Source organism: Typopeltis vanoorti, chromosome 24, assembly GCF_054136105.1.
Source record: "Typopeltis vanoorti isolate ZY-2024b chromosome 24, IOZ_Tvanoo_1.0, whole genome shotgun sequence".
NCBI lineage: Eukaryota > Metazoa > Arthropoda > Arachnida > Uropygi > Thelyphonidae > Typopeltis > Typopeltis vanoorti.
The window spans coordinates 2,531,606-2,555,788 of NC_143572.1; the positions used below are offsets into that span (position 1 = coordinate 2,531,606).

At 35.5% G+C, this 24,183-nt stretch overlaps 1 protein-coding gene across 1 annotated transcript in view; it reads left to right on the forward strand.

Moving 5' to 3' along the window:
* The first annotated feature begins 284 nt into the window (after nucleotides 1-284).
* Nucleotides 285-24,183, forward strand: part of LOC150092888 (neuferricin) — a 96,534-nt gene continuing 72,635 nt past the window's right edge. The window contains exons 1-2 of the mRNA XM_090413706.1: nucleotides 285-642; nucleotides 9,955-10,095. Of these exons, the coding sequence (XP_090269832.1) occupies nucleotides 285-642; nucleotides 9,955-10,095 (499 nt within the window). The remainder of the gene's footprint in view (nucleotides 643-9,954; nucleotides 10,096-24,183) is intronic.

The following is a 24,183-nucleotide window of genomic DNA, read 5'->3' on the forward strand; positions in this document are numbered from 1 at the left end:
TGTCGTATGGTCACTCACTAAATCACTTTCAAGTTTAAATGACTCCCTATTTCGCCCACCTTTTATGGAATGATAAAATTGAAACTTTTTCAGAAAACCTCTCATATAGAAAAAAAATTTTTTTGGTATTTAATCCAACAATATGAAATTCTAAAGGGGTATATTTCAATATGAAAAACCAAAAGAGTTCATAGGTTTCCTTTTGTTATTGTTTTTCAGTCTTGTTTCGCCGGATAATTCAAATGATTTTGTTTTCGCTCGCCAGGTAGATTAGGAGAAGGAAGATGGGTGTCATGAAGTTGGTGTTTTTAGCCGTTGTTGTTGCTGGGTTTAGTGTTACTATTTTATATATCAATCCTGAAATATGGGATAAATATCAAATAATAGACAGATACTTAAGAGACCTGTTGCAAAATGTAGAGAAGGTAATCATCAAACAACAAAGTACGCTAGAAGAACCTTTAGATGATGCTGGTCAAAACCGTCCATTTGTCGAGCGTTTGTTTACAGTTGAGGAGTTACAACGATACGATGGAAGTGCCGCTAGTCCTGGTCTTTGTTTGGCAATATTAGGTAAAGTCTTTGATGTGCAGAAAGGAGCTCAGCATTATAGACCTGGAGGCGGATATTCATTTTTTGCAGGTATGTATATGGAGATTTCTTATGACTATTATACCCCAGAGTGCACAAAATAGCGTAGAGTATTCTGTGTATAATTAAAAATGAGCACTACTAGTTTCATCCTCCTAATGTTTTTGGAAGAACATCAAATTATGTTCTTCACAGTTTATTCAACATAAATTTATTGTACAAGTATATAAAAATAAGTACAATCTATATGATAATTTTAATAAAACTCATGTTTTTTTTTATATTTATGCAAATATATATTAAAAGTATATATTATTATTATGGGCGACTCCAAGGAGTCCTTAGACTCATCGAGGGAGGCCCTAAACATCATGTCCATCACAACTATTCAACATTCACACAGTATCTATCATACTTTGCCTTGAACTCATTCACTGTCACTGTCATTCAACAGACTGGCAGCTTATTCCACTCATTCACCACTCTAAAAGTAAAAAACCCAGCTATAACATCCTTACTAACCACACTCTTGCCCAGCTTCCATGGATGTCCCCTAGTCCTCCCACCACCAGTCCTGTTCTCAAAAATATCCTCTGAATTAATCCTATAGAAACCCATCAGCAATTTGAATGTCTCAATAATATCTCCCCTTTTCCACCTATCAACCAATTTCTGCAACCCACAAATCTTCAACCTGTTTTCATAAGGTTCATTCCATAGACCTGCTATCATCTTGGTCACTTGCCTCTGGATCCTCTCAACCTCCTTCCCATCAATAAGAAACCTAGGTGACCAGATCTTGGCACAGTAGTCGAGATGGGGTTTTATCAAGGCTCAATACAGAGGAACAATAACTTGCTTATCTCTGCTCGTCAAAGTATTCTTCAGCATCCAAGTGATTTGATGAGCTGATTTAGCCACTTGCAATGTGTCCGCTAAGCTTCATCTCCCTATCCACCAACACTCCCAAGTCCCTGGCCTCATCAATCTCCTGGAGTACAGTTCCACCAATATGATATACTGCTGCTAATCTTTTCACCCCAAAATGCATAACCTTACATTTTGCCACATTAAATTGACATCCATTCTCCTTAGCCCAGACCTCCAATCTATCCAAATCATCCTACAAAATTTTGACTTCTTCTGCATTCACTATTGCCCTACCCAACTTTGCATCATCAGCAAACAAATGAACCGTTCCTCTCAGATCCTTCCCTATATCGTTAATGAACAAATTAAACAGCAGTGGTCCAAGAACAGAACCCTGATGCACACCACTAGTCACAGGCCGTCTTTTGGACTCTACTCCTGAGTAAACTACTCTGATATCTCTCCATCAACCACCCTCCTATCTATCTCACCAACCCTATATCCATTCTCATATGTTGCAATTTATGGATTAGAATTACATGCGGTATCCTGTCAAAGGCCTTAGCCTGGTCCAGCAGTATCACTGTAAACCCATTACCCTTATCCAGTTCAGCCGTCAAATATATTAGCAATCGACATAGTGAAAAATGTAAATTTCATTAAAAAGTAAGCTTATTTGCATAAGAAGTAAATGTGTAAAAAATTACTGAATATTATGCATTTAACTATAACAATGAGGCTGCATTGTCCTATTGATTTATAGGAACATATTAAAAAATTGAAGGTCTTGGTCAAGTACATTTTTTTTTGTGTTGCAAGAGTAGGATTTTTCATAATTTGTCGAACACTTGTCTTTGGGGATAGTAAAGATTATATGGTATTCTGCTGGGTTGATGGAAAATGTGTATCATCACTAACTGCACATACCTTAGCATTTCTTGCAGCATAGTCAGTGGAAATGGCGAAGTCAGTTTGAGGCATTGTGAAGTCCTCCATGAGGATCATCTCATTGTTTGGGTATTTGGACTGCAAAAAATCAAGCTTCAGAAATAAGTAATCAAAATAGAGATATCAGAATTTGGAGTGGGATAAAGACAGCAGATAAATGCAACAAAGTGCAGTAAGGAATTGAGCCAGTGCAGACCAGTAAAGAAAGGATTCTAAGTTTGGTGTTCTCTGATAGGTGTTGTCAGATGATACACAAGCAGGATAGAAGGAATTATGCAGAGTATAGTTGAGGTGGAGGTGTTTATATATAACATTTGTATATAAGCACATCTGTAGTACAAGTTGGAAGAATGATCAGACATTGTGTCCTTTAAACTTAATTTTCATCATGAGAGGAATTGAAGACAAGTTATTCTGGTAATAAGGCTTATGTGCTGGTTATTCAAACAGTATTACTTAAGGAAATTAACAACATATACTATATATTAATTATAAAAAACTTAATATTTCCAGTATTATGGCAAAGTTAAATTGCCATCATCAGGAAACAGTGAACAAATTGATACTGCATGTCACCACTACATAGGGTCTGTATGACTGAAACAGAACAACACCACAGGTAAGTCTAAAGTCCTAAATAATGCCTCCTAATGGGGGGGGGGGTTCTTGGCTGGTTGGGCTGAAGTTCTCAGGATGAGTGCTTCCCATATTTGAGACAGTTTCGTATAACCAAATTTGTTTGAGGCTGAGGCAGATCCCATATAAAGTTTTTCATATTTAAATTTGCTCCTGTGTTTGATAGTTCTAATTTTAACTGTCCTGCCTGTTTTGCTATAGTAGGACAGCTTGTCTACCAGGTTCCATGCAATTGTAAGTTGTCATACTATGGCCAAACAGGCAGCACAGCCATCATCAGAATAGCCGAACACAAGGACTACATCCAGTTCCACCACTACAGCCAATCAGGGATTACCACCCATGCTTTGGACCCATCAAAAGATACAATGGAAAAAGGCCACCTTACTTCACAGGAACAAGTTTAAATATGAAAGTCTTTACCTGGAATCTACATCTGCCTTAATGAATGACCCAAACCTCAACAGATTTGATGTATGAAACTGCCTCAAATCTGTGAAATACTCATCTGGAGAATTTCAGCCCCAACAGCCAAGACACACCTATTCCAGCTAAACCCACTAGGATGCAATGTAAGAGGACTGAGAAAAGCAGTTTAGGTAGGTTAGCAGTTGAACTGTAAATGGATATTATACAGTTGCTGCTTATGTTATTATAGACTTAATGAAAATTGGAGGAATGATGGATGCTAGTTCAGTGGTTGGAGTAAGTCTTTGTGTGTGTGTGTGTGAGAAAGAGAAAAAGCACACTGGTTAGCTAAGCTACTCTTGGGTTCGAGGCTGTCATTGAAGTTCTGTAGGAAATAACAAGTTTCTAGTTTAGATGGCCTTAAGTGGTGGTGTACATCATTAAGGTTACTGTTAAGGTCATGAATGTTAGTGGATGTAGAAGTGTTTGGATTTTTGTTGTTTTCCATGATATTTTATTATTGTTTTTTGTGGAAGATTATTCCTGATGATTAATATTACTATGTTTATTTATGATGTCCTTCATGGCTGGTGATGGTAAAGAGTTGGGTCATCCACTATTCAGACAAAAGATGTATGATTCTATTTCCCACCCATGTGGGACTTTAGTGCCCACATACTGCTATAGATTCTCTCCAAGGGTCTGGCAGAGTAAGTGGCACCTAGTAGAATTATTCATTAACTAATTGGGATGTCTCTTGTTGTATTACCATCAGGTTTGGTCACGTGTGCTGCTATGTAGAAGCCAGTCTGCAGAGCATCTCTATAATGCAGCCACAAGGATTACAGAGCATTTGCCTTTGGAGTTACACAGATATGGGTTTGAATCCTTCTTTCGGATACAATCCATTATAAGGGACTAACTAAATGAAGGTAAGTTAGCTAGACTTATATGAGGTGACAGTTTCCTCTTCTGAAAATTTGGAATTTTCAATGGCCAAAGAACAGATGATGGCCTGTTTCTGATTAGTCTCTCCTCCTCATCCACTGCTCCCAAACTTTCCATGATGTCACATTCACAAGGATGAAGGACCTTTATGAACTGCCCATTCAGTATCTCACTACATAATTTTTTTTTCTTCACTAGTTACTGCTGCCAATACTGCAGTTGTGCTATCCTTACCAACTGAGTCACCTTCTTTTGCTGTTCTTTGTACTCCTCATGGAACCAGTTATTACTACTCATCTTATGTTGCTGAACATTATCCCACTTGGTTATACAATGAATTAAAGATGCCAAAAAATTATATTCTTGGTTTAATCCTTTATCCAAAGGTTGCATATGAAGTAACTTCATGACTGGGCAGCTTGTATATATAAGCTAATGATTTCACTTTACTTATCTTAGTATCGCATAATTCGCATAATGCAAAGCACATATCCTTACAATGTATAATGTATGCATTATGAGAAGGGCCACTACCCAGACCCAGATGTGAAACCAAAGTTGAAGTAATGCAGGAGTCATATTTCCATATAAAAATAACCGAAAGGTGTCACACCTTATTACTAAAATACCCGGGATTAGAGATAAATGTTGAAAATTTTTCCACTTGGTTATACTATAAATTAAAGATGCCAAGAAATTATATTCTTGGTTTAGAGTATTTTAGTAATACTCTGTGACACCTCTTGGTTACTTGTATGTATATGGAAATATGACTTCTGCATTACTTTTGAGTCTGGCTCCCATTGATGAGACCCCAATAAAGGTTGAAACCAATCTGGGTAGTGATCCTTCCCACAATGCATAGCATTATACATTGTCTGTAAGGATATGTGCTTTGCATTATGGGATACTAAGACAAGTGATGTGAAATCATTAGCCTCTATATACGAGTTGCCCAGTCGTGAAGTTATTTCACGTGCAAACTTTGTTTGCTTACACTTTGGATAAAGGATTAAACCAAGAATATTATTTCTTGGCATCTTTAATTTATACATCTTATGTTGCCTCCATAATGATTTCTTTCTCTGTACGACATGCCTAATCTCTTCATTCATCCATTCCACACCTACCTTATTTAACTCCTGGAATACATTTAGACATGACTTTGAATAGCATCCAAGCAGTATTGATTTCCTTTCCACTCAATTCCTCATTCCACACTACTGCTGCAAGCTGTCTCTGAGCTTCTCATAATCACCAGCCTTGTTCCAAATATATCCTTTCCTCTCATTGCTGGTGACTACCCAGGTAATTACTTCATGGTCACTCTCACCAAGTGGATGGAGATTTGACACCTTTTTTATTCATTGCTTCAATACTGAAACCAACCATGAAGCAAAATTTCAGCACCTGGTGCACAGTAAATTCAGTTTCAAGCATGGACATACTGTATGTGAAAATATGAAAACCCATAAAAAGGGTTTTCATATTTTCTAGTGACTACCCAGGTAATTACTTCATGGTCACTCTCACCAAGTGGATGGAGATTTGACACCTTTTTTATTCATTGCTTCAATACTGAAACCAACCATGAAGCAAAATTTCAGCACCTGGTGCACAGTAAATTCAGTTCCAAGCATGGACATACTGTATGTGAAAATATGAAAACCCATAAAAAGTTTATTTCATTATGTCTCCCTGTCATAAAACTAACATAACTGACATGCTGCTGGATTGCTGAGCAATCCACTGACATGGTTCTCTCCTCAATGCAGTTAGCAGAATGATCATGGGTAATAGTAGCACTTGAAAATAATATATTTGCCTATATTTTAAACTAATTACATTTTGCCAACAACATCCTTTCACTATTCATTGCATTTGATCCATTATCAAAAATTTTAATGCTCATACAACTCCTGGTCATGACTTCTAGTTCTCTCTCCCTCCATACTATGATTCCCAATAATCTGATAAAATATTCTCATCAAATTCCTGCTATGTACCCTCAAGGGTTGTACAGGATATGATAGTACTACATGAAAAATTTACATCATTGCTAACTTCCTATCTGCAATTTTCCTCCAAATCAGTCTATTATCTGTCAAGACTCCAACATTATCAGATCTTATATTTCTATCTTCTAAGATTCATGGTCACTCTCACCAACTGGATGGAGATTTGACACTTTTTTTATTCATTGCTTAAATACTGAAACCAACCACAACGCAAAATTTCAGCACCTGGTGGCACAGTAAATTCAGTTCCAGTAAATTCAGGGATGCTTAAGGGTCAAGGCTATGTAACTGCGAGGAAACTTCCACATAGCCTTTAAAGGAATGCGGAGAACTGACCAGGACTTCTGATCTAATGTCCAATCCTCACCTTCTCGTGGTGCACCCTGTTAGGTATCTACCTAGATACTGAATGAACGAGGATGGGCTGGCAATTTAGGATTTAGCCAACCAAATTGTATTCTTATTGGCTTAAACCAAAATATAAAATGATGGTACAACATGACAGAATATTTCAACATAAATGTTGCTATCATATCACTTCCCTCTACTTATCCAATAAGCTTTGTAGTTTATATTCTCTCAACCTTGCTTCATATTAAAATTCCATAAAATTACATGTACCACATCACTATAAATACTGGCAAACAAATTTGTGTGCAAAGGTGTGGTGCGATTATGGACTTACATAGTGGAACTAACTGTTTTTACTTGTCATCAATCTTCATATCATAATTGAAATAGTGGTCTTTACAACTCTTGCAATGTTGTCTAAAAATTATAAAGAACTAGTTATTCATTTTAGAATAGTTGATTGTTCACTGCACAAGGTGTTGTAAATCCACCAAATGATGCAGAATTATACTTGTGCACTTAGTGAAAAACCTTGTATTCACCAACGTTCTGCAGAAAACAACGAATATCCTCCTTCAAGCCATGTGTATTATTATTAGCTATGTGCATCACTTTGAAATAAGTTGAACAGCAGTGGCCCAAAAAGCATAACCTTTTGGCATGCCTCTAGTGTGTGTTGCTTCCCTACAAAAGGTTATTTGCTAACCTAAAGTATATTTTCGATGAGTTAACGATTTTTTTTCTACTTTTTATTAATTTTATATATATTTTTATATTTTAAAATTTAATTTTACATATTCTGGAAGCCCTGCTCTAGAGACCAAACATGGAACTTTTTCAAGCCACTTCAGGCTTCCAATAAGCAGGGCCGTGGTCTCATACCAGGCGATGAAATTCATCTCCCACCTAAAGATAATCGCAAACATCCATGTCCATGATGGGATTCAAACCCACAGCTTGCTGGAGAGCAGGTACACTAACCACTCAACCAACCAGATTGGCAGAAGGCAGTGTTCCTTCACATACAAGTTGTTAGAATTTATCAAGCAACCAATCTTCTATCACTTTCACTAATCTGTTATCTTATTCAAACTGTTCATCTACTTATCATGTGGCAATCTTGTCAAATGCTTTCCATTATATGACTGCATATCAGTCTCTCTTATACAGTACACTGTTGTCACATTATCAGAAAATTAACTGCTGAAGAAAGGACTTCCTTTCTGTAAACTCAATCTGATCACCATAGAGAACCATATCTTTCAATACAATCTTGTGCTCCTGTTCTCAGATGAATTTCATTGCCAGTGAAATGTTACTGCCTTGATTAACTGCTGAAGGCAGTTACATTGTTTTATCTCCAGAGCAGGATCTCTGGCTTCATAAAACTCTTCATTATTAAATGAATTAATTTCATTTTTATCTGGCCCATAGAGGACACCTTGTTACAGCATTAGTTCCTTTTAGTTAAAATTTGAGCTGTTTTTACCACTATTTAATTAAATTCTGTGTTTAACACATTTGCAATTTTGTGCTTTGAGGATGCTGGTTGAAACACAAGTGAAATATTAGTTAAATTGATTTATTTGTTTTCCTCTGGTGTTGCTTATACCGTGAAGCACTGCTATGAATAACAATCATCACCCAAGCCTATCTATATTGATCTCTGGTTTCTGTTATCCCCCTCCCTCCTTTTTACATGTAATATAAACCATCATCCTTTAAGGACAAGTCAGACATACTGTAGTGGGCCCAGAATTTTCCCACTTCAAAAGTGGTTTCGGTTTGACACATTAGTATACTAGATTTTGCAAAGGTTTGATAAATTACCACTTGATAAGTTGATAATCAAACTAGAGTAGATGGAATTGGAGATTGGCTATCTGATAGATATCAGCACGTTGTATATGGGAGAGCGATATCCAGGAAGAGGAAAGTCCCTGGTGGTGGTGTGCCTCAGTTTTAGGGTCATTTCTGTTTAACCTCAATTCAGTTGTTTGCAGATCATTGGTGCAAAGTTGGGAAGAACTATGAGGAGTAGAGTAGATGTTATGGCTTTACAAGAGGACTCGAATAGACTGGGTGGGGATGTCAGTTCAATGTTGCAAAATGTAAGGTTTTAAAATTTGGAAAACAAAGATAAAATGTAGAGTTTACACTTGATGGTGATATATTGTTGAAGGCGGAGGAAATAACTGATATTGGGGTAATGGTGAATAAGGATCTAAAATTTAGAGGACACATTGCTAAAATTGTGAACAATGAGTTCTGGCGATTGCAAACAACACAGTGAATTCTGGCAATGATGCAGAGGACACTGACTTGTAGAAATAAGGAGATTCTAATTCCATTGTATAAGGCCTTTTTTAGGGTACATATGGACTATTGTGCACAGATTTGGTCTTCTGGTTTTCAAAAAGATGAAAAAAGATTGGAAAGGGTCCAGAGATGATTCACTGAGGTCGTCTCTAGAATGTTAAATATGAAAAAGGTTCAGAAGATGCAATTTACAGAGTCTAGTGGATAGGATGAGGAGGAAAGGTGATATGATAGAGATGTACAAGTTGGTAAAAACCTCTTCAATATTAATCCTACAATAAGTAGGATTAATATTGAAGAGGTTTTTTTCATAAAATGGTGGGAGATAGGGGTAGAAGAAGAGGTCATCCCTGAAAGCTGTATAAGGGTATTAGCAAGGGAGTGAAAAGCAGGATTTTTGCATGGAGAATGGCGAATAATTGGAATGCGTTGCCTGAGACTATGGTGTCTGCAGAGAATTTGAATGTACTTAAGGCATGATATAATGAGCTGTGGGTATGACAAAGGGACCTCCCGTGATGAGTCTTTGATGAGTGAAGTTCCAAAGAAGTGGAAGGAAGGCAAGTTTGTATCTTGCCTTTCATACACTTTATTATAAACCATGTTACCTATCTATGTAATATGCAAGCCTAAGTGAGTGAGCACTGGAATTTTGCATGATGTGAGTAGAACCCCCCAGTAGGATATATCAATCGAAGTATTTTGATTGATATTATATTATATTATCAAAATTATATTTTGCTACATACCTTTCTGCAATGAAAAATGCTTGTATTAAAAATAGGGAAAAAGAATATTATAAAAATTTACATGACTATGATATGTTATTAGCATATTTAGTGTATACTTTCATTGTCCCATTTAGGTCGTGATGCAACAAGAGCATACGTTACTGGAGATTTCACAGATGATGGCTTAGTAGACAATGTGGATGGACTGGATGCTGATGATCTGTTAGGAATTGATGACTGGGTCAACTTTTATGAAAGTGAATATACATATTTAGGCAAGTGGTTACTAAATACAAACATGAGTATTTGGTTTGTTGTAAATGTTAAATTAAGATTTTTTTTTTTGTCTTTAAATGGGAAAAGATTTGAAAATTAGCATCACATTAAAATGTGAGATCACTTAAAGTAATTTATTGCATATATGATAGGACCATATCATATCATATCATATTCTAAGATTTTGCAGATCAGAAATGATGAATTCTATATATTTCGGGGTAGCATTTAAAAATGAAACTTATTTTTTCCCTGCACATCAATGTTCGTTAATATGAGCTTGGTTAAATATTGTTCACTGGTTGTGATTGCAGAGGGGGTGGAGGTGTATGTTGATCTGACCCTTAAAAGTTTGTAAGCCTGTTGTATATTTCAGTATCATGGATGAGTTATACTTTTTTGAGCTACTTCAGGCCTTTAATAAGCAGGTTAGTGGTTTCACAACAAAAATCACCACCCATGTTAACTACTAGATGATGATTAAAAAAAAAAAATGTAAACCATGCATTTTTTTTAAATGAATATAAACAACCAGAATTCCTGAACTTGTGTATTTTGCCCTATTTACATTAAAAAAAAATCAAAAAGACACTCAACTTTAAAAGTGTACTTATAAGTATTTTGTAAGTGGCACTTGGTGTCTCTTTTTTATATTTTCCCTGATATAGTTGCCCAATTATCAGGATGTCGTAGTGGAACTGATTACTTTTTTCATCACTCACTTCACTCAAGTTTTCAGAAAACCTTGGTACACTGATCTTATTTTCCCTTTCAGTCATTTCCGACCTAGGTGACTTTCTAGGCATTGCCTACAAAGTATTCCTGGTGAGATTTTTTTTTTTTACAGGGTAGTTCACCATTGCTTTCCCCAATCCCCCCCCCTTTTTTTTTTTTTCTTCCCAACTTCCTCAAATTTGCCTTTTCTGGGGAACGAAAAGCCCAAGTTTCCGGGTGAAAAAACCTTCTACACCTTCTACCTCCATGTGAGACCGACTAACTCACCTTTAGTCGAAAAATACCAGATAAAAGTTCCTCACATTACTGACAGGAATCGAATCCAGTTTTTTCTGACCAAAGCGCTTCGTCTATACTGACTGAGCTATGGAGACTCAGTGCACTGATCTGATTTTCTCTTGCAGTCGTTTCCAGCTGTAGGTGACTTTGTAGGCATTGCCCACAAAGTATTCCTGGTGAGATTTTTATTTTTATTTTTATTTTTTGAACAGTCAACTATTCTATGTTGAACAACTAGTTTATTTTTAATAATTTGTGGTCTCATAGCTGTTATGGTATTTCCCAAATTTGAGAAGAGAATTTACATTCTCAACAATTAAAATGATAACTTCAGCCAGGTATTCAATTAAAGTTACAGATAATTTTCTGCTTCCTCAACATTTTGGCACACCTTTTTATATATGTGATGTTGTTTTGTGATATATCAGTTATTTATTAATGAAGTGGGTAAAATGGTTGAAGAATAAATTGTCAGAATCATTTGAACATCACATAATTGTTGAAGATGAAATAGAATATAAAAGAATAAGAGCCATAGCTAAAAGAGAAGTCAGATAAAGACATAGAGAATCATGGAACAAATTTGTTTCTAATTTAGAACATGATTTATATAAAATAAGACCCAATGTATATAAGATTTTGAAACACTTAAATGCAGATACCATAGAAAACATAAAATTAAACACCGAATTGAAATTAGAAGAATTTCTAAATTACTACACAGAATTGTGGACAGACAAATATTTTAAAAAGGACAACTGGCAAACAATTAACGAAAATGAAAAGGAAATAACTAAAGAAGAATTAGAAATCAGCCTGAAAGAAACAAGAAATGGAAAATCACCTGGAGAAGATACGCTAGTTTCAGAATTATATAAATACGCAGCAACAAGATTCAAAGAAAGACTCTTATTATTTTTAAATAAAATTTATTCAACTGGTATCCCCCTCAATAGAATGGAAAAAAGCAATTGTGATTCCTATCTTTAAAAAAGGTAATAGAGATGACCCTAAAAACTATAGAGGTATCAGTATACTAAATTCCTGTTACAAAATATATAGCAGAATCTTAAATAGCAAACTAATGAAATATTCCGAAAACTTTATTTTAGAAGTACAGAATGGATTTAGAAAAGGACGATCATGTATAGACCCGGCCTTTTGCCTAAAATTAATAATAGAGAAAAGAAGAGAATACAATTTAGAAACACATATTGCATTTATTGACTTTGAAAAAGCATTTGACAAAGTTAAAAGAAACATATTATTTAACATATTAAAAGAAAGACAAACACCAAATAATATCCTAAAAGCTATCACAAGTATATATGAAAATAATCAAATACAAATAAGATTAAATCACGAGCTATCTTATACGAGAGATATAAACCAAGGGGTCCAACAGGGATGTCCCCTCTCAGCAACTCTTTTTAATATCTACTTAAATGAAATAATAATAAAATCGAATAAAAATTTACATCAAGGAATTAAACTTTCTCCTACAGTGAACTTACACACTCTCCTTTTTGCCGACGACCAACTAATAATTACAAATTCTGAAGATAACTTACAGAAAGCTATTTTAGATCTAAATGAAATAGCCAAAGATTATGGTATGATAATATCAACAGAAAAATCAAAAACTTTGGCCTTTAAAGGACAAGATCCAGCAAGAACTAAAATAGTAATAGATAACAAGATCTTAGAACAGATGAATTCATTTAACTACCTAGGATGTATGATCACATATGAAAATAAAAAAGATATAAACGTAAAAATTGCAAAATATTTAAAAATAACAGATGTAATTAACTTTATATTTAAACCAAACCTAGTTCAAAAACAAATCAGACTAAAAGTATACAATACATTAGCCCTGCCAGTCTTAATGTATGGAAGCAAAATCTGGACAATAAAAAAAAAGATAAACAAAGATTAATAACAGCAGAAATGAAGGTTATGAGAAAAACTGCAAAGTATATCCTATTTGATCACAAAAGAAACGAAGAAATTATGAAAGAATTAAACCAAGAACCACTAATAGAAAAAATTAAAAAATATAAACACAAATGGATAGAACACGTTCAAAGAATGAAAACAGAAAGATTACCAAAACAAGCCTTAAAAGTACATGGCATTAGGAAAAAGAAAACCAGGATGTCCTCTTAAACAATTCAACGATGACTTCTAAGGCGAACAGGCCATGCTAGGCCTAAATCCTTGAAATGCATGATGATGATGATAATTGTAGCAAAGTTTCTGGTATTTTTTTACTTTTATCTCCTTTATAAACCTGCCAACCTATTTTAGTCTACTGTGCAGAAATTGTACAGAGACCAACAATGTTATGTCTGAATTTCTCAGGAGAGAATCATAATGGGAATAAGGAATAGTCATAAAATTCCTGAGATTAACCTTCAAGACAGTACAGGACTATGATAGTACTACATAATAAGTTTACATTATTACTAATTTCCTATTAACAATTTTTTCAATATTAGTCTGTTATTTGTCAGGATCCCATATTTTGAGATCTTATACTTAAGTCTTCTAATGCATCTCTATTTGCATCAGCCCACCTGGATATTGATCTTCCTCTGACTTCCCTGCCATCCTATCATCAAACACCTGCTTTACTAACCTTCCTCCTCCTTTCTTATGTAGAGAGATTCCAGTTTTAGCATGTGCACTACTTTTTTTTAATTCAATTCCTATTGTTGTTCATTATTTTCAATTCCTATAGTTGTACTGATGATGTTTAATGATACATATGACAAAATATTTACATAATAAATGTGGCATGTGTGTTATTCTTTAGTTACTTCCTTTTCCTGTTCTGTTTAAGTGATTATACTCCACTTTAAATTGCCTTTGCTCACACATTCCTGAATGCTAACAGTATCAAGCTCTTTCCTAATATCTTCATTTTGAATATGCTATTCCATTGAAGCCATCTTCTCATTCCCCATTTCTCAGAATTCTCCTATCTGTTCTCTAGTCTTTGATAAACTGTTTTATTTCTAATCCAAATACATAAGTTAAAATTGGTTCAAACAGTACTGTATACTGTTTAAACTAAATATATTTGGTCGTTTTATAATTAAAATACAAACTTATTTATTACTGACCATTTACAAAATAAACTTACATTAGAGCCTACCAGTTTCACCAGCAAACTGTCTGGCTTTTTCAAGGCATTTATGGAACATAAAAACTAGTAAATGCAAATTGAAAGGAACATAAAAAATGTTGTAAACCAACTAGTAGCTAAGGTTACACGTTCGCGTGACAGAGAGGACTTATTGTTCTTATTCATTACCACGCATGCGTGTTTGTTGTAAACGTGTAATGTGATTACTGGCTAGCTGTAGTTCAGATTGATTTAGAGATAGGATCAGGTTTTTCCACGAACTGTTTAGGATTGCACCCTGATTTTTGTTGAGGTTTCCACTGGTTATTAACACTATTGTGGCTTCCTTGAATAAACGATGTCTGTAGTCGTCATCCATATATGGCATGGAGCTGTTTTGCCACTCTATCGTGTGGTTAGATGTATAGAAATGATGTGCTAAGCCGTAAGAGATACTTCTGTTGTAGTTTACATCACCAACATGTTCTTTTTGTCTGATTTCTGAACTCCGTGAAGTTTGTCCGATGTAGGCAAGACCACAGGAGCAAGGAATGTAATACACTCCTGGATATTTGTAGAAAGGCACCTTATCTTTTGAGGATCCTAAAACTTGTCTGATGCTGGTGGTTGGTTTGAAGACCACTCTGATGTTGCAGTCTCTTAGTATTCTGGCTATTTGATAAGAAATTGACTTGATGAAAGGGATCACTACAGCAGAAATGTGCTGAGAGCGTGATTCTTCTTGTCTGGGGTTGTCACCGTATAGATATTTTTTGATAATGTTTTGAGGCTATCCATTTTGTGATAATGCGTTGGCTATTAGTGAGAGTTCAGTCTGTGTATCCTCCTCTTCTGATATAAACTTTCTGGCCCTATATTTCAACATGTGGATAATGCTCAGTTTGTGTGTCTTGTGATGGTTTGAAGTATAATGAAGATATCTTCCAGTATCTGTGGGCTTTCTGTAAATAGATAATTTGAAACTATTTGATTGTTTCTTTATCGAGATGTCTAAAAAATGCAGTTGGTTTGTTTTCCACTTCCAGAGTGAATTTTATCTTGTTATGTATTGAGTTGATTTTATCCACAAACGATTTTAGGTTTTCTAAGCTGTCTTCCCATATAATGATCGTCAACATATCTCCACCATGTAGATGGTCTAGTGGAGATTGTGGAGAGAATTTCTTTTTCAAGTTTTTCCATGAAAAGGTCTGCACAAGATAGTGATAGTGGGCTTCCCATTGCTAGGCCTTCTAATTGTTGGTATATGGTGTTGTTAACCTTGAAGAAATTAGATTGAAGACAGTGTCTAAACATCTATGTGATGTCTAGAGGAAAGAGATCTTGGATGATGTTTATTACCTCTTCTATTGGTACATTGGTGAAAAGGGATACAACATCTAGACTAGCTAGCATGTCTGTTGGTGCAATCTTATTGGCTTGGAGTTTATTTACAAAGTGTTGACTATTCTTGATATAGGATTCTGTTGATCTTATTTTATTATTTAATAAGTTTGCAAGATGCTTTGCCAAAAGGTAGGTTGGTGATGATCTTCTATCAACAATTGGACAGAGAGGTATATCCTGTTTATGTATTTTAGGTGTCCCATATAGTCTTGGAGTGATAGGATGTGAGGATTTTAGTGTTCTCTTCACTTCTTCTGGCCAAATGTTACAATTTCTGATTAGTTGATTTGTTTCATTATGATTTTTTTATTGTGGGGTCTCTGTCTAGGATCTTATAAGTGGAGTTGTCTGATAGTAATACGTTTAACTTATCATAAAAATCTTCAGAGTTAAGGATAACTAGAATTTCCCTTATCAGCCTTTGTAATAATGATATGTTTGTTTTTCTTCAAGTTGAGAATTGCCTTTCTATCATAAGGAGACGTTGAGAATAGGTTGTTTGGCTTTGGCTAGGATTATCATACTTTTGAATCTAATAGTTGGCTATGTTTTGCGGTAGTGGATAGGCCTTTTTCAATTGCACACATGAAATCCATTTTAGGAATGTGTTTGGGCGTAATCGCAAAGTTAAAATCGGACACAAAACAACATCCCGGACAACAAAGTGATTTTTAATTTGTCAAATCATAGTCTCGCAAAAAAATGAATCTAACATTCTCAAAAAAGGTTTTAACTTTTCTTCGCTTTTCTTCCACAATTCTTCTGAACTGTTTCTCAAGTATACTTGCATAGATCTTGCCAGGAACACTCAGTAGGGAAATACCTCTGTAATTCTCACATTCAGTTTTATTTCCGTTTTTATATATGGGTACTATGAGAGCTCTACTCCAATCGTCGGGAATTCATCCCTCTTTCCAGGCTTTTTGAACTATGCAGACTTTTCATCTATTTTCATCTACTCCTACTGCCTTTCCACATTTCAAGCCTTTGATGGCTTTTTCTACTTCAAGTATGGATATGTATTCCTAACTGTATGCCTGTTGAGTGTTTTTTACCACTGTACTATCACTGCTTGTTTCGTATAGCAATTTTTCAAAGTAATTACTCCATACTTCAAGGATATCTGTTTTCATATCACCTTTATCATCTCTAACTCCTTTTACAGCACTCTTTCCTCCATTTCTGAGCTTTTTCAACAACCTCGAGAATATCTTGCCACCTTCTTGATATTTATTTTCTATGTTCTTGCCAAAGTCCTCCCATGACTTTTGTTTAGCTAGTTTTACACAGTGTTTAGCTTTCTTACATTTGTACATTACTAACCACCATGGAGTTCTGATTTTTCTATCCTTGCAGACAACCTCACCACATGCCCCTCTGGCTGAATCATTCGGGGATTTCTTCAAGGCTTGCCACTGAATCTCCAAGGTTTGGTTCCAGTTCTCAAACTCTTTCATTTTTTCTTCAATAATCTTTGTGTATTTTAGTTCACATCTGACAACTGCTCAACTTTTATTTGCTTTAAAACTTTCTTTCATGTTATTCTTTTCAATACGAAATTCAGTTTTATCCTGCTCAAGACTAAATAGTGATCGCTTCCAATTTCAAATCCTCTGTACACTCTGGTGTCCTGCACCAGGGAGAAAACATCACTATCAACAATAACATAGTCAATGAGACTTTTCTTATTCCTTGCCTCTTCTCTCCATGTGAATTTGTGCACATTTTTATGTTGGAACATGGTGTTAGTAATAACCAGTCCATGATCTGAGCAGAAATCCAACAGGTATTTGCCATTATTATTGGCTTTGCTCTTTTCTCCAAATTTTCCCAAAATATTTTTGTATGTCTGACAATCATTTCCTATTCTGCTATTTAGATCTCCAACAAGGACCAACTTTTCCTTTTTCGTTGTGTCAGTTGCTTTTTCTAAAGCATCAAAAAATTCCTCCACTTCTACCTTAGTAGAACCTTCTGTGGGACCATAGGCACAAATAAGTCTCATTGTCCAATTCCCCATTCTGATATTTGCCCACATCACTCTACTTGAGACTGCCTACCATTCAAGAGGATTAGCCTCGTATTTTGTGTTGAATACTATGGCTACTCCTTCTTTTCTTTGATTGTCATTTCCTGAATATAACATTTTGTATTTATTGTTCAGAAAGATCTCACCAGTTTTTGTCTTTTTTGTTTCAGTCACTCCTATTATGTCGATCTGGTACTTATCTAATTCCTCAGCTTGCTCCGTTTCTTTGCCATTCAGGCTTCTTATGTTGATGGTACCGATCTTTAACTCTGGTGATGTTGAGTTGGGGTGTGCTTTCAGATTTGTTCCAGTAGCTGACTTTTCGCTGTTCGCCCTGGTCCCCTGGCGAAAACAACGGGGCCTTGTTTAACTGGGCGACGCCCCAGCCAGCATGAAATTTTGTTATGTTGTACCATCATTTTCTATATTGGTTTAAGCCAATAAGAATACAGTTTGGTCGGCTAAATCCCAAATTGCCAGCCCCTCCTCGTTCGGTCAGTATCCAGGTAGATACCCAACAGGATGCACCACGAGAAGGTGAGGATTGGACATTAGGTCAGAAGCCCTGGTCAGTTCTCTGCATTGCTATAGAGGTCTCCTCTCAGTTATACAGCTTTGACCCTTAAGCACCCTGGGTTTTACTGTATATTCTATAAATTAAAGATGCCAAGAAATTATATTTTTGGTTTAATCCTTTATCCAAACAAAGTTTGTGCCTGAAGTGACTTCAGGACTGGGCAACTCATATATCCAAGTGGAAAGACTTTCAACATCTATCTCTGAGAATGTGAGTGTAAGAGTGACAATGTTATATAACTCTGTTAATGACAGGAATGGGCTTTGTCATGGAAATGTTGAGGAGGAGAGAATGATTTTGACTTTGTTTTTGTCCGGTTCAGACCCATCAAACATGTGCAAAGATGTCTACATGTACAAGGTGCTAGAGAAGAATAGAGATCTGCGAGTTGGTTGTCCAACTGTGTCATGCAAACTGCAGACAAGAGTTTACAAAAGAACATGCAGATAGATTATTATGTCTGTACATGAATGCTGGGAGCATCAGAAATAAAGGGGTGGAGTTTGCTGCCTTAGTCAACATGTTGGGACCTCGGTTTGTAGACGTTAGTGAGATCTAGCTAACAGAATTACACATACTAACTGGTATCGAGTGTCAAGGTTACGGTATTTTTTTTAGGAAGGATAGACGAGAAGTGGGGGGGGGAGTGCTGCTAATGGTATCAAATGCCTTGAAACCAGTTAGAGTTGAAAGCTATGACTGCAATACTAGTAACAATTTTTCATGTGGTAGTGAGTTTGAAGCCATCTGGTGTGAGGTGGAATTTAACGAAATCAATTACATGGTGAGCGTTGTTACAGACCTGGTGGATTGGTTGCTAGTGATGAAGAAATGCATCACCAAATAGAAAAGGCGAGCACAAGAGTAATCATAATGGGAGACTTTAATTATCCAGATATGGACTGGGTAGCAGTAGAATCTCATGAGAGGAATGAAAATGTATTTATTGAGCTGTTGTGAGACAACTTCCTCAAGCAGCATGTGACAGAAGGAACTTGAGGTCAAAGAGTGTTAGATTTGATTATAGTGTCAGAGGGCATTTCAGTTAAAGACGTAACTGTTCTGCCTCTGGTTGGCAAAGGTGATCATGCAGTACTCACTTGGGAAGTGACTAAGTTTATGAATGTTCCATTCAGAAAAGCAAAGTCTGAGTATGAAACAAAACTGGCTTTGTCTGCTAAAGACAATCCACAAGAATTCTGTCAGTATGCTGCAAGTAAAAGAAAGAATGAATATGAAAGAATAACTCTTCTAAATGCAGAAGAGGTTGTTCAACTAATGAGTGCCCATTTTGTTAAAAGCAATCAACCTAGCTTACGCAACATTGAGCTCACTGCTACCTCTTTACTGGATGAAGAATCTCAGGTGTATGAGAACGAGGTATTAGAGCTATTGCACAAACTGAATAAGAATTCAGCAATGTGGACTGATGGGATATCAGCACGTGTGCTAAAAGAGTGTTCAGCTGAACTGGCTATTTCTTTGACCAGGCTGTTTAATATGGGTCTCAGAACAGAGAAGATCCTGCAGGAATTGAAAGAATGTATGGTAATTCCATTGCACAGGGTAGTCCAAAGACTGATGTATCCAACTATTGACCAATTAGTATCTCAAGAGTGGTGAAGATTTCGGAAAAATTGGTTAGGGCTCGCATTCAGAAATAGGTTGACAGTGAATCTCTATTTTGCAATGAGCAGCATGGGTTTACTAAGGGAAGGTCATGTTTTAGCAACTTGCTCACATTTAATAACAATGTTACCATTAAACTAGATAAGGGAAATGGATACACCATGATACTTCGGGATTTTGCTAAGGCTTTTGACAGAATACTACATGGTAGACTGTTGCATAAATTGGAGAATATGAGTTTGTGTTATAGAATGTTAGCATGGATAAGAGGAAGAATGGCTGACTGCCAGATATCAAAAAGTATGTGGAATGTGAGTCTGCAAGATTTAAGGTAACCAGTGTTGTACCACAAGGATCAGTGCTTTAATATGTTATTCAATTTGTACATTAATGATATTGGGAAGGATTTGACAAGCGACATATAGCTATTTGCTGATGATGCGAAGATAGGTAGGGTAATCAAGAATGCTGCTGATATGCAGTACTTGCAGAATGATTTGAATAGGCTGGAATTGTGAGCATGGGAAAATGGATGTCAGTAAATGGAAAATCATTCGCTTTGGCGTAATTAGATATCCAATGTTGTATTATACTGGTGAGATTATGCTAGAAGAAACTGATGAGGCTAGGGATCTTGGAGTGTTAGTAGATAGGAGGTTGAAGTTCAGGAGCCATGTGCAAAGATCAAATACTGCTGAAACAAACATTTACATGTATAGATAAGGTTATCATTTTACGTCTTTACAAGACCTTGATTAAGACCTCACTTGGACTGTTGTGCGCAGAGTTTGGTCTCCTGATTTCCGTTGCGATTCTGATATATTGGAGAGAGAGAGAGTGCAAAGTAGAGTGTTTAAAAATGATATCAGGATTGTGGAATACTGATTATAAAGACATATTGAGAATTTGTAGACTGCAGACACTAGCAAACAGAAGAAAGAGGAGTGATATGATTGAGATTTACAAACTTCTGAAAGGATTGAGTATGGTTTATCATACAGGATTTCAATTGATGGAATTTTTCAATTTATGGAGGGTGGGAAAAGAACAATAGGGCATCCTTGGAAGCTAGAATGAATGCCGCTAAGAAGGGGATGAGGGCTAAATTTTTCTCTCATAGATTGGTGCATAATTGGAATGGATTGCCATTGGATGTGTGAGTGCAATCAGCATGAATAAATTCAAGAATAGGTGTGATAGCTGGTGTGTGGCCTCCCTCAGTGAGTTTCTGACACCCTGGAGATCTCTCTTAATAATAATAATCCCGAGTATTTTAGTAATAAGGTGTGACACATTTTGGCTACTTGTATATGGAAATATGACTTCAGCATTACTTCAACCTTGGTGTGACTTCTGGGTCTGGCACCTACTGATAAAGATTGAAACCGGTCTGGGTAGTAACCCTTCCCATAATGCATAGCATTATACATGTCTGAAAGGATGTATGCTTTACATAATGGGATACTAAGGCAAGTGATTTCAAGTCATTAGCTTCTGTATACAAGTTGCCCAGTCCTGAAGTTTCTTCAGGTGCAATCTTTGTTTGCTTACACTTGGATAAAGGATTAAACCAAGAATATAATTTCTTGGCATCTTTAATTTATAGTATAACCAAGTGGAAAAATTTTCAACTCATCAAATTGCAGAAACATTCTAAACAAATAAGCCTCTGCAACTTGCTGACATCGCATCAGTTAGCCCACATGGTGCAGGTTAAATGTATCTAATTAGAGTAGAGACATTTGGGACATTATTAAATAGAATAAGTGACAAGTATGGTTTATCATATAATTTATTTTTATAGTACATTCCAAAATTATTGATTGTAAATTAGAAATTCTGAAAGCAAAACTTTTGTAAGTGCAGTTACTAGGCATATGTGCTTCCTTTTTAACCAGTAAGTGCATGCACATACACAGCTTAGAGGGAACATTGGTTGTAAGCCTATAGTACATTAGTACTATGGTTGAGCTAAGGATTTTTTTATTCCATTTTTGTCTTGTCTGGAAACCTTGCTCCAGAGATCAAACATGGAACTTTTTAAGCCATTTCAGGCCTCCAGTAAGCAAGATGGTAGTCTCATACCTACCATGTAGGTGTGACTATGAAGACAGTCACATCCATCAGTGACTGTCTTTTTAGGAACGAGGCTAGCAGTTCCTCTTAAAATGAAAATCTGATCCTGACAACTCCTATTTTTCCTGAACTTTTTTCTTTTCCTAGTTTCTCTACCACAGTTGTCACATCCACTTTTATTTCACTTTTTTATAGAAGGGATCTATGAGAGGTTTATCCCTGTCATCCAGAATTTTCCAAGTAAGCAACCCCTTTTACATCCCCTTTGTTTTCTGATTAAGCTGAAATTCTCATGGGAACATAATCAAATAAGAAATCACAGTATTTGAGATGTAGTAAAAATTGGTTGAGCAATGCAATCCCATGAAGGTGTCTGCACAGAAAATCAACTCCCTTCATTTTAGCCAAGTGAAGCTGAGGGACCTTTTCAAGGGACCTTTAATAGTGTAAAAGAAGAAAGCAAGAAAGAAAATGTAGTCCGAATTTAGTCAGAATTGATTTTGAACACCTTGAGCAGTTTTTTTTTTTTTTTTTTTCATTATTTTCAAATGATCTTTTTATTTATTTGTATTTATTAGATTTCAGTATTTCAGATTTGGCAATGTTGTGTTTTGTTGGAAAAGTGGTAGATCAGCAATATCCAGCTTGTAACCATGACAATAGAACAAAATTTTGCCTTAACAAGAGTAGTCAGTGATAACTACCCTTAGCTTTGTGATACTTCTGTGACACTTATTCTTATTTCTTCCATTATCTTGGAGATGTTTTCAAGTTGCCTTAATATTTATTTTTTGCATGAGGATATTGAAGGCTTCTTTTAGCTGTTATTTAAAAAAAAAATCTTACAAATAAATAAAATTTAATAGGCTCTGAAATTGTTTTGTGTATGTTTTTAAAAGGACTATGGAGATGAATGAAATGAATCAGAGTATTAAGATGCATGTGAGAGGTGTTATGACAGACTGGAATCCTTGAAGAAAGAGAACATTGTGATAGAGGGTAAACAGAAAACACGTGGAAGTAATAATGAAAATGAAATGAGAACTACACAAGAGTTCGTGAATAAAGAGTGAAATGAAGCTTGTGAATGATGAGATTGAAACTGTTGGTGAACAAAAGTTTATTGATGTTTTGCATTCTACTACTTCCCATCTGGTAATTTTATATTCACATTTTCCTAGAATTGTGCCTGGAATATCATACTTAAAGCTTCCTGTGTGCAGAAAAGGTTTAGTAAGTAAATTTTCAATATATTCGATATGTACATTGTGCTATGAAAATTATTTTTTTTTTTTGTTCTTCTTTTCATAAGTTTGTTATTTCTGGAATTGCTTCTTTTTTTTGGTCTGGATTAGCTGCAGGATTGCAGCTAATCTACATATTTCAGTATATTTCTGAATAAATTGTAGTGTGGTTGAATGGAAAGATATCATTCTGTGGGAAGTTCAACAGGCAACACTTCAGTGGATGTAATGTATTCATCATATTTTATAGTGATGATGAAGGATTTATAGGTGGAAAGTAAATAGTAAAAGAATATGTTTAAGGTATTAACAGAGAGTGCCAGAAGCATGATCATTTTAGAAGTGAGATAATGTTTAGCTGTGAATGATGGATAGCATGTGTAAAAATGTGTTTAGAAGTATGTTGGTTGGAATGTCAGCAGTAGTGAATGAAGTTTTAATAACAGGCTTTTGATGACTTATTGTCAACAGGTAAAACAATTCAGTATAGGGTAACCACCAATTTATGTGATTTTTTTTCTCTCCACTGTATACACTTTTGTTAGCCACTGTCTATACTTCACTACACATTTGTGCACTTGTGCTGCAAGCGCAGCACATGTGCACAAATGTGTAGTGAAGTATAGACAGTGGCATTACCCAGAAGTTACAATTTTTATTCAAAATACAATTATTTTATGTGTTTTGAATAAAAATGATTTGTTTCAAAATATTTTGTACACTGCATTAATGTGAGAAAAGTAAAAACAATCAATGAAAACATTCAAAACATTCACATGGATTTCTTGGAACTCATCCCTGTTTAAAATGGGGCTTACCTGTATTATTTTCAACTAATACTTTTTGATTTTAAATGGAGGATGACAGTTTCTGAGATTTTTTTTTACATCCATATTTTTGTAGATAAGGTGTGTTCTGTAGAGCATAAGTAGATTTTCAGAATACCCTTAGTTTTGAAGAGAGGTCTTTTTTTTAGGATAA